This window comes from Theobroma cacao, chromosome 8 (genome assembly GCF_053813885.1).
Source record: "Theobroma cacao isolate CCN51 chromosome 8, ASM5381388v1, whole genome shotgun sequence".
Taxonomy (NCBI): domain Eukaryota; kingdom Viridiplantae; phylum Streptophyta; class Magnoliopsida; order Malvales; family Malvaceae; genus Theobroma; species Theobroma cacao.
In genome coordinates, this window is record NC_142646.1 from 4,816,289 (window position 1) to 4,828,345 (window position 12,057).

General features: G+C 36.5%; 2 protein-coding genes across 2 annotated transcripts; both read right to left on the reverse strand.

The window, feature by feature from the left end:
- LOC18592066 (MIZU-KUSSEI-like protein (Protein of unknown function, DUF617)) lies at nucleotides 1-1,059 on the reverse strand. Its single transcript, XM_018125367.2, has one exon. It carries the CDS (start codon nucleotides 852-854, stop codon nucleotides 156-158), a length of 699 nt encoding a protein of 232 aa, XP_017980856.1. The 5' UTR covers nucleotides 855-1,059; the 3' UTR covers nucleotides 1-155.
- A 6,564-nt stretch (nucleotides 1,060-7,623) lies between these two features.
- Nucleotides 7,624-8,570, reverse strand: LOC18592067 (uncharacterized). Its single transcript, XM_018125372.2, has one exon. It carries the CDS (start codon nucleotides 8,407-8,409, stop codon nucleotides 7,792-7,794), a length of 618 nt encoding a protein of 205 aa, XP_017980861.1. The 5' UTR covers nucleotides 8,410-8,570; the 3' UTR covers nucleotides 7,624-7,791.
- Nucleotides 8,571-12,057: the final 3,487 nt, after the last annotated feature.

Here is a 12,057-nt window from a genome sequence, read left to right on the forward strand (position 1 = left end):
TACATGAAACTTGGAACTATATATATATATATATACTACTAAATGACTACAAGTGAGAAGAAGTAAGAATAAATCATCCTATAATTCAGCACAGCCCGGAGGGTTGGGTTTAAAACTTTTGAGTGGAAATGATATATATATAATTCGTAGAGGCGTCATGATCTCAACAAAAATATACTGAGCTCCTGACCAGTGCTACCCACTGGGTTAAGCATGTGAAATGACTCGGAGTCGGCTGAGCCAATGACCCTTTCGAAACTAGCTCGCAGATACATGAGGTCCCCGTCCTCCTCGGACGACTTCGGGGAAACCGGCAAAACTCCAGCACCCACCGACACAGACTGCATGAGCTTAAGCACTGCCGCATCATTGACGCTCATCTGCCTCCTTATGGCAAATCCCACCTTCCTTCCATTGCAGTACATGGACCAAACGGGCACGTTATAGAGCGAGCAAGGGCTGCTGCATCTATTTTCTTTGTGCTTGTCGCACTCCAGCGCTATCCTCAGTAGACCGTACTGCATCTCTCTGGCAAGGTATGCGGTGGGGACAGCGAACTCCAGTAGCAGAAGAGGAGGGCTTCGCGTGTCATCCTGGAGGCAGAAGCTCACACGGCCCTTCCTGTATCCAAAGAAGGTTCCTGTCACCGTTGAACTTGAGCCATGGGTTGATTCCGTGTCGCTGGAGACTGAGTCTGAAGGTTGGAAGCCGCAACAAGGGACCATGCATTCCACCAGAGACCGGAAAGATCGGCGGAACCTAACTTCCCTGCCACACTCCACAGAGGTTGCCGAGTCCATTATATTTATATGGAGAGGCCCTCTCTGGCTCCCCAGGTCTATCATCATCCTCATATTTGGTGTAGCAGCCTGCACAAATAAAAATTAAGGCCAAAAATATTCTAACAAAAAAGAGATGGCCGTGGACCGTGGGAGAAAGACGTAAAGATAGATAGCATAGACGACAGGTAGTAGTAAGTAATTAGCTTAGTAGTAGTAGTAGTAGTAGTAGTAGGTGAAGGAAGCGGAGGGGGTCTGACTGGAGGTGAGAAGAACTTCAAGGCAATAAATAAGCAAAGCAAAAGCAAAAGAGAGCAAAGGGAGCGAAAGGTGCGTGGGAGTGGGCTCAGGAATCGTGGGCAATAATTCTGCCCACGAGGGGTGAGAGGGGCCCATCCTTGGATGGTGGTGCGCGTGATTGCGAAAGCTTTCACAAACTTTGATCCGACCTCTCAGCCTGTTGGATTGCGAAAGTATACCAGACTTAATGCACCAATGTGATTTGCATCCAGTTACCATTCCATTGATTGTCTCAGGTAATCACAAATTTAAGCTGATTGATTTAGGCCCTCGCACGTGTCCCTACTCACTAATAATTCAACAAACAACACCATTCCCAATTCCTCTTCTACATAATTAATTGCTGTATCTATTATTGTACATATATGATTGTAATTTTTGCTCCTTTACACTATGGACGAGCCCTGTTCCCATTAGCCGATACAGATTCCCATCCATTTGAGCTGTGTTGAAATGTCAACTACTAATTAATTAAATCATTAGGCACCTACAGGCTAAGACAACCGGCCGGTGCACGTACAAGAAAAGCCTAGGCTCTTCCAACAACAACAACAACTAAAAGGTTGAAAATTTACCGCTAGTTGTTGAGAGCCCAAAATAAAAGCAAAACGGAAAAAGAAAAACAAGGGAGAGAGAAGGTTCAACACTTCAATAAAGGTAGGTGGGCTACAGTGGAAGGAATAGGATAGCATGCATGAGCATGAGCATGCACGAGGCAATGATTAGACCCTATCAGTCCTGCCTGTCCCAAGCTTTTGCTACCCACAGTCCACAGATACCGACCCCGCCAATGTCATTTAGTCAAAAGCTTATCTTAGGATAAAAATTGGAGCCTTAATTAATTAATATCATGTTGAATTACTCTACTTATACTCTTAATTAAAGCATACCTATATATATATATATATATTAATAGATTTTCATTCGATAATCAATGTCTTGGATTAAATTGATTGTTTGACTTGTAATTGAAACATATGTGCTATACTCCATGTTACAGTTACAATTTCGTAATGCATAATTAAGTTGAGATCCGTGAAACAAATTAAAGGCACTGTATATATACAGTATACCTATTCCTTGTGTTTCTAAAAGATGAAAGAGTAGTGACTGTTGAAAACTTTTTATCTATGCACATGCAAAGCTTTGTCTACAAGTTTAGCAACAATGTCCATCTTTCTCCCTTTTGTTAGTTTGTCGTGGACGAGACGACTCATGTGGCAGTGTTTCCATCTAGTGCTCAAATTAAATATACAGTAGTCTTGTAAAAAACACTTGAAAAGCTAATTAGGTTAATTACTCACTGAAATCACTGCGCCGATCGAGTACTTTTAAATTCCCCACACCCACATATATATGGGCATGCATTCAGCGCTAGCAAAGCAAAAATCCTCTTTTTTTTCCCCCCTCCTCAGATCCCTGTGTGTGGTGCCTGTCTGGTTCTGCAATGCGTAATTGGGTGATATTTTATATCAATTGATTACTTTTTCATGTAACAAAATCAAAGTTGCTTTTATGCTTATCGTGAAAAAGATGCCGCATAAGACATCAAACATGACATGATTAATGTTTGGTCAAGAAACTTAAATTAAATTCAATAAAATAACAAGAAATTAATGTTAAAGTAACAATTCTTTATATATATCTATATATATATAAAGTATAAGAATAACAAGTTAGAAGAGATATAAGCCAAAATGGCAAATGCATCCACCCGTCAACACATGTATGAAATGCTTTTGGGTCCCCCCACACCAATAGAACTAGGTTTTTGCACGATTTCATGCCATCCCCACCTTTGTTGTGTACTTTATTCAATAATGGATGCCATATTTTTTCCAATTTGGAATCACAAACTCCCAAAGGTATGTGTTATTACAATTAATTTTGACAAGTGTTGTAAAAAGAATGAACTCCTCCAATGGATTCCCTTGGAGCAAAACGTGCGCCTTGCTGTATAGGACAGACCGGCTACATGTTTGTGTCGAGTCATACCTGAAAGAAAACAAAATATTACATCCACTATTGTCCTCTTTCCTTTACACGAAAGCTAAAAGCTGGTTAGCCCTTTAAAAGCAAGGCCAATTGACCTGCTCACCTAACCCAAACAGATGAGGTAGCTAGCCCTTTAATTTGTCTCAGTTATTATAATGAGTCGCAATCATGGGTTATGCTCCGAATCCATATGTTTTGCAGTGATCTATTATGACTGCATATGTTAATTATGAGGTTTAGGGTAAAGCCATGCATGAATGTCTTCTTTTTTTTTTTGGGATAAATGAAAGCTATCAGCATCATTGAACAACTAAGCAATATTAAAGTTCTGTTAAACCGAAACTAAATTGCCATCTGGGCATATTTATACAAGAGGAAAGATTCTTTTACAGGGGTTGGCTATTCATATCAAGAAAGGCTTTTATGTATATAGTACATGAAAGAAGGAATATGATCCACTTTTCTTTTGGATTTTCAATTAAGGATATTGCTTTTGCAACATGCTTTTCCACTCCCTTACAAAACAAGATATCAACTTTCCTTTTTGATTGTATATGATTAGTGCTAATCAGCTGAGCTGATTACACATATATCCCATGATTAGTGGACAAGGAAGTAATCTTTCTACCCCCTTCTATCATCTTCCACCTTTTAGGATGAATGCAAGGAGTCTTGTTAGCTGCTGATAATAGTTATCTACTCGATTTCTTTCCTCATGCAATGACTCATATTTCTTTACGTACCTTGTGTTGCTTTAAGATTGAATAAAGTCCTGGCGGATGAGCAATATGACAATCAACTTAGTGCAGGAGAAAGTGGATTAGATGGATGAAGAAATTAGCAAGATCTGCAGGCAACACCAGCTGGCTGTAAATTATGACCACTCATGCCGTCAGAATGTGGCACAGAGACACAGAACAGTGCTCTGTGAGAGTGACATATACTTTCACACAGCTAAGGGCAAGGGGGACAGTCACAGTTATTGCTGTAAAAGTTGACAATATCTCGACCTGTTCACTAGGGTCGTCAATGAGTAAGTGGCAAACCTGTCGGGGCACATATCATCATTTTAGCTTGTACCTAGCTAGGTCGACTTTCTTTTTGTGTGTGAATTATAGCTGGGTCGATTCGGTGCTAAGCAACTCACAGCATTTCAGTTCTAAGACCAACTCCACATTCCATTGCTCCTACCATAAGTGAAACCAAAAGCCTATGTCCCAGGTAATATGGTTGCCGCAGAAATTTTTCCTCAATTTACAGTCTCACTGGGAAAGAGCATCACATCACCCTTTCCCCAGGCATTGGCCCTAAGATCTTCAAAAGAAGCTAATAATTATATATAGGTAAGTTTTTACTTTGTTTAGTTAGCTAGGCTCATATTTTGTCAAATTTTTACAAGCAACCAAAAGAGAACACTGATAAATGAAAAGCATCCACAGACTTGACAAAATCTTGGGAATACTTTTCTTGCATTTGAAGACCTGAGCAGCGAGTGTATCCAGGCTTCAGCATGTAGTTTAATTCTGACCTCGCGGGTTAGGTTTAAGCGTTTAAAAGGCCGAGGATTTGGAAGGCCTACTAAAATTATGAGTCCTGAAGCAACGTTGGACTATTTTCTAGCTTTAGCCCAAACTTGATCTCAACCATGGACAAGTCCATTTAGTCCGTTAACCACAATAAATATTACTATAAAATTTAAAAGTCAAGATATATAGAAAGTATACGACCGAGCTGCAATCCATCGAAATTTCTCCAAAATGAATTTTACACCTAACGTCTCTCAATTCCCTCCGCGTGGCTTTTATTAAGATTTTCATAAATATTCAAACACGAGGTCAACAGTCAACTAAATCATCTCCAAAACTTTTCAAACTTGATCATCACTTTTCAGTTCATACATGAAATCAATTACTCATTTTTTATCTAAACATTCAAGTCATATTCAAACGTATAACATATATTCAAACATATAATATATATATATATATGTTCTATGCCAAAGCTAAACATTAAGTTAGATTTTATTAAATTATACGTTTGTGAAGCAAGTAATCTTTGTTATAAAAGTTATATTTTAATATGTTATAGTTTGTTTCAAAAGTTCTTAAGTATTTGACTCGTTCGTTGATGGGTACATAATTATTTATTTAAAGAGAAAAGTTCGAATCCTTTTCTCTTAATTAAAAGAAAAACTAAAAAAAAACTTGTTTGAAAAAAAGGTGGCGGCCATATTTCAAACAATCTTTCTCAAACTCTATCCTTCTCTCACTAATCATCCATTAATCGAAGTGTTGACCAAGATTATACATCATGCATGAAATAAGTAGCTCCAATTTAGTAGGTAAATATTATAGCTATAGCAATCTGTGATTTTGAAAGTATTGACTTTGAAGAAAGTGTCACATATATCAGGGGGTTTGCTTTCTCTTTATCACAAATTTATAAAAAAAGAAAAGAAATTAGGAGAGAATTTAAGTAAAGTAGGATTTTTTTTTGGTTAAAATCGACTAAATGAATAAACAATTTTCAAAATTAAAATTTATAGATTGTTAAAATTAAATGAGAAGATCATTTATATTAAAAATTAATTAAAAAATCATTTATACATAAAGTTTTATTAAAATTTATTGAAGGGTGAAATTTTTGTCAAAATTTTCGATAAAAATATTTATTTAAATAAAGTATTGAACTATATCCAAACTATTTGAAATATGTATCCTTAATCTATGTAATAAGGTCTCTCAATCTATCCATTTGGATTTTCAAATTTAATTTTTATTTGATCCTTTTTTAATTCCCTTTGCGTTTCTCTTATTAAGATTTTCGTAGATAGTCAAACACATGCACAATAATTAACTAAATCATCCTAGTAAATTTTTAAAATTGATCATAATTTTTCAATTCATATATTAAATCAATAACCCATTTTTTTATCTAAACATTCAAATCATATTCATATATATTTATATATATATATATATATATATATATATATATGTATGTGTGTTTACACGTGCATGCACACATATTCACGTACACGTATATGAATTATAGGTCAGAACTAAATATTTAGTAAGATTTTGTTAAACTATATACTTGTGAAGCAAGCAATCTTTGTTAGAAAAACTATACTTTAATTAATATGTTAAAGTTGTTTCGAAAAGGGTGGCGATCATATTTCAAACAATCTTTCTCAAGCTTCGTCCTTGTTTCAATCATCCATTAATGGAAGTACTATTGACCTAGATTATCATGCAAGAAATAAGTAACTCCACTTTCATTGGTAAATATTTTAATAATAACGATTTGTGACTTTAAAAGTATTGACGTTGAAGGAAGTATCACATATTTCACGTAGGGGGCTGCTCTCTTTATATTGTAAATTTATGAGCGAATTTAAGCAAAGTTTTTTCACGTAAAGTATGAAATTTTTCATTAAAATCAATTAAATAAAAAATAATTGCGAAAATTAAAATTTATGGACTGATAAAATTCAATGAGAAGAACATTTATTTACAAAATATTTAAAAATATCATTTATAAAAATATTTTGGTTAGCATTTGTTGAATGGAAAAAATGTTGTCAAAATTTTTAATCAAAGTATTTATTTAAATAGAATATCAAATTATATCCAAATTATATTTGAAATTTGTATCCTTAATCTATGTAATAAGATATGACTCCAATATGTCAAACAACAATAGATGGAGAAGGAGAACATGAAAGGAAAAACACTGACTGCCCATGCACTCGCTATTTTACTACATAAGTTATGAATAAGGAATCTTTCTTTATAAATATAAATCTATGGATATTGATGAAAACAGATATATTTATTTATTATATTTTTAAATTATCATTTTAAAATTTTGTTGATTAAAAATATTAATAAGGTTTATTTAATTTGAAAATAAAAATTTCAATGAATGACTTTTATTAAAGAAATATTTCTTTTCCAAATAGCAATTGAATATAACTTATGAATTAAAATACTTCAATTTTTTTTATATTTAAAAATATAAATATTGATATATAACTATAATTTAAAAATAAAAACTAAACACATAAAAACAAGAAAAAGTTAGTAGTGTGGTAATATTAACAAGAAATAATATTACAAATTCTGGAAATATATACATTGGACGGTTGTGAGGCGGTCAACCAGGAAAGCAAAAAAGTGTCGAGACATCACATGGGCCGACCGTAAAGGCAAAATAGGAAAACAGAAAATGTAAGTTCCCATTCGGTCCGCGTGGATTGGTTTCCAACGCATCCGTTTTTCTGCTTCTGGATGCCTCCAGAATCGGCGACCACCAGGCAATTTCTGCCTTTGGGTTTGGAAACTTGTTTTCGTAAAACCGAGACACACCGCTTCTTCTTTGTTCCTTCTTCCCCTCTTCAAATTAAACAAATAAGAAGAAGAAGAAGAAGAAGATGGACTAGTATGGGTGCGGAACAGCAACAAGGAAAACTAAAAGTCAAGAATATATATATATGAAGGTTGGGGACATGAATGATTGAACAGAAATTGGAAATGAAAAGCCATAATGAGCCTGAAAAATTAATGAGGCATTGAACCTCAAAATAATAGTAATTTAGAAAATTGGCACTCTCAGTTTTTTAATTTTATACAGGAAAGTTTGAATACAAGTAGGTTACAAAAATCATTGCTTGGATTAAAGTTTTGGCGCTCATGAAGGTGAATCCGGGCAGAGATCACAGAACGGAGCCTTCGTAAATGGTGGACAACCTGAGCCTAAAAGAACGAACGGCCAATTTGGCTCGTCTAGAGGTATATCTATGCAATTTTCGAATGGAAGCAGACCTTGACAACCGAGGCCGAGGCTCGGCGAAGGACTTGGGTGCTGTGGGTGCATCATCTTTGTCAACAACAGGAAGAGATTGAGCTACGAGCAAAACAGGAGAAATCCGGGCCTTCTTTCGGCGATGGGATTCGTTTTTAGAGGAATTTTGGATGGCAACGCTGGCTTTGACGGCCAAAGCGGCCATATCCTTGGAGGTCAAGCGCTGCTGAAGCTTGGAATTGGGAAGCACGAAGTATATTTGATTGGCTTGCAGCTGGTGGTCGATATCCAAGGCCGGAATGTAATCATCGTAATACAATCGGTCAGAATTGCAGAGGAAGATGGCAGAGGATGGCAAAGAGGAAGAAGATGAGGAAGAAGCAGCAGCTTCGGCCTGGAGAACCTGAGACACCAACACAGGAATGTTATATTTATGAAGATCGCCGTTGAGGGAAACAACTTGAGCAGTTGGGGGCGCCGCAGATTCAGACAGTGCCGTTCGAGAATTCAAAGAGAAGCAGGTTCCCATGGATGAAGGAGTTCCAGGCTGTTGGTAGCTTTAGTTAATTAAGCCTTTGCTCTCAAGCTGCAGGCACTAGCTAGGTCGACAGTTTGAGAAGCAGAAAAGAAAATGGAAGAGATTTGGAATTTGGAAGCAAAGAGGGGAGCAAGAGCTGTAGGGATATTAAAAAGAGTTGAATCATGATTTATGTATGAACGAGAACGCACGTTGGTTAATGGTGACGTGAGCGAAGCCGTCACGCGGGGAGACGAAATACCGTTGGATGTCACGGTTGTACTTTTCGAACAAACCGGCGAACAGCTGACAGATGCTGACTTGGGGTGACGTCAGTTAATTTTGGGCTCTCCCAACAATTAACCTTGACTTTCGGGCTTTGCTAATTGCTAGTTTAAGACAAACAACCGAGTCCTCAGTCCTGACTCAGCAGTGACGCCTCGTGCGCTTCGAAATCCAATCGCGGACGGCGATTGTTTTGGGAGTGTAAAGGAGATGACTTGGGCTACAAGCAGAGGACTTCAGCTAGGAGCCGCAACTAATGCAGTACAGTTTTGTTCAAACACACCCGCTTTGACCATACACCACCAGCAGCCGTTCTTTTTTTTTACAATTGAAAGAGAGAATTTCGAATTCTGTTATTTTAAGTAGAAAAATTATATATTAATTAATGAGATAAATGTTTAGGTATATGTTTTTTTTTATTAAGTCAATCTTTATTTATTTATTTCTATATATATATAAAACTATATATTTGGTCAATAGAACATGGGAGGAGGAGGAGAAAGGGGAAAGCAATTAAAACAGAATAAAAACAAAATCACTGGATTAAACCTGGTTTCAGTATCCATTAGTTAGTACCAGAATGGCCTGTACCAAATCTGCTTTACCTTTTCACTAGATTTTTCCATGTGCAAGTGTATTCCATCATTGGCCCCTATCATTTGCGTATAGCAGCGTGTTACAACAACTTGTTCACTGAATATAAATGTCAATTGGGTTGTGTCAGCCATGCGAAGACTACTATGTTCAACTCTTATCCTGCAAAAGAAGTAGATACAAAAGTTTACGTGTCATGCACCTATCGTCACCGCTCAAGATCGAATGATGAAAATTTCATTTGATTTTACGGTTCCTTCAGCTATGCGTTAGCAACAAAGAATACTTGAAGGCCCACGCAATCGATGACATATACATGTCTTTTTGACTAAAGCAAAGAAATTACCAAGTTTTTCCATGGATAGACCCCGGAAACCCCCACCCCGCAGACATCATGAGGCTTTGACGTGACTGCTGCTGATCACAATTTTTTTGACAGAAACGTGTAGGAGAAAAGTAGCAATACTGTGATAGTGGTTCTGAGCATAGAGCCCAAAGTAGCTAGCTACCTTTCAGGTATTGATGGGCCGAAGTCCTTAACGCTTGAACAATGGAGTGAGCCCAAGCCATAAACTTAAAAAAACCAATTTTCAATCCACCCAGACAGAGTAAGGATTTTCACTTTTCCCCTATTCTTTCTTTGCTGATAAGGTACTTGGTTTTCTCTTTGCGTCTTTCTTGCCTGTGCGTTTTTCTTCTTCTACTTAATTTCGATTCGCCTTTTAAGTCACCGAGCATAAGTGGAAAAAGAGAAACAATGAACAACAAACAATGAATAGAGATGAGAAAGTAAAGATCCTTTAACATAGCCATAGCCAGATCCGGCTTCATCTTTTACTCAAAAAGTTAATTTTGACTTCTCGTGTCGGGGTCAAAATATTGGGGTCGTCGAAGTCAGCATGTTGATGAGTGTTGATTAGGGAAAAATACAACAGTATCACATAGAGAGAAAAAGCACACTGTAGAAGCCAAACACTATGTTAGCAAGAGTTTCTTCTTCTTTTTTTTTTTTAATTTGTAAAAGAGAAATTTAAATGCTCTTTGCACATATGTATAATCCATCTCTTAATCCTGATGTTTATTTAGGTTTGGCACAAAAACTCAAAGTCAAAACAAGCTTAAGAAAATAAAAATTCATTGAATTTTATAAATAAACATAAAATTTGTCAAATATTTTATTAAAATATTTTTAATAAAAATAAACTTATAAGCACCTTATCAACAAAATATGACGACATGTCTGATGCCAGACCAACAATTGCACATACATGTTGTCGGCCCAACCCGTCCCTTTCCCTTATCAACAACTGCCAGCCTCTTACAACTCTACAATTTTATAATGTTGCACTAATCGTATTAATTTATTAAATTATATTATATATCAATTCTTAACATCTTAAATCAACAACGTATTTAAAATAAAATGAAAAAAAATCAAAGTTGAAAGATGTTTCTCGTGCTAATCCTTCCTGGCAGTGGATAAATTCTGCCCCAATCCATCTCAATACCGAATAAACGTGTCGAGGCAAGAGCGGGGAAGGATGGAACGTGGCACTGCCTCGCTTATTCCCTAACTATTTCAGGATGATGTCATACCGAAGCATCTAGCATACAGACAAAGACCGGAGTTGAGGTTGCAGATATGTCTCACACTTTGGAAAAGCCGCCAAACACTTAAGTTTGACAGAAGCCGCAACTGTCCTTAGCCATATATATATATTATTTAAATTTTATTAAAATATATGTAGTTAAGTATTTACTAGCATCTATCGTAATTAATTTAAGCAAATAATAATAAAGAAGATAAGAAAGGGAAAGGCATGAATGGATGGAAGAGGGTGGTGCAGTCACGCAGCCTTCCAGATTCCTCACGGCTCTTGATCATCCCACTTGTGCTTGATTGCTTTGCTTTTAATAAAAGTAGTAATACTGTAATAGAATAAGAAGAGAGAAAAATGGATGGGGAAATTCAGATTTGAGAGCATCTTGGAAAGGGGTGTCCTTGTCTCACGGTGGGGTTAACGTGTCTCCCTAGCTTTTCCATGATTTGGACTCCCACAGTGGCCTATCGACACTCATCCAATTGCTTCTGTTTTAACATATAATTATGCGATTGACAACTTTGAGCACATATACCATGAATTGAGTAAATAAAATAAGAAGAGAAAGAATATCATCAGATAAACGAGAACCCTGCTTGGTTAATGATCCGACTAGTCTCCCTGAAAGGCAGAAACTCAAAGAATATCTGATAACAAGTCAGAACTAAATCCACTTGTAAGTGGAACACAAAGCTAATTTGCCATCATATCGTGATCTCATGTTCAACTCCCATGACTACTGTTGTGTGAATCCCAGATAAGTTTCACGAAGCTTACCTGAACATGGTCCAAGACCTCTCCCCCTATGCTGTATCCTGTCTGTAAGTACTTGGTACCAGAATGGTAAATTGTGGATGAATAGGAATGAGAAAAGGACTATAGTCACTATACAAAGATATCGAGAAACCACATGACACACACAAGTCTAGTCTATCATCCTACAAAATTTTCGTTAATATATATTATATACCCATACATGCCACTTTCACTAAAAAGCAACCAAATCAACGGAATATGGCAGAATTAATGCCCACAAACACCAAAAAAAGAAAAAGGCAGACCTGGTCTTATCTTTGGCACTCCCTAAAGATCTAATACTCGGATATTTACAGGGAAACGTCAAAACATGGACGTGACTCACAATGCACATTGCAACTGATGAAATGAACCAAGAATCACA

Excerpts from the sequence above, each read along its gene's own strand:
- LOC18592066 (XM_018125367.2), bottom strand. The coding sequence starts at position 854 with ATGAGGATGATGATAGACCTGGGGAGCCAGAGAGGGCCTCTCCATATA.
- LOC18592067 (XM_018125372.2), bottom strand. The coding sequence starts at position 8,409 with ATGGGAACCTGCTTCTCTTTGAATTCTCGAACGGCACTGTCTGAATCT.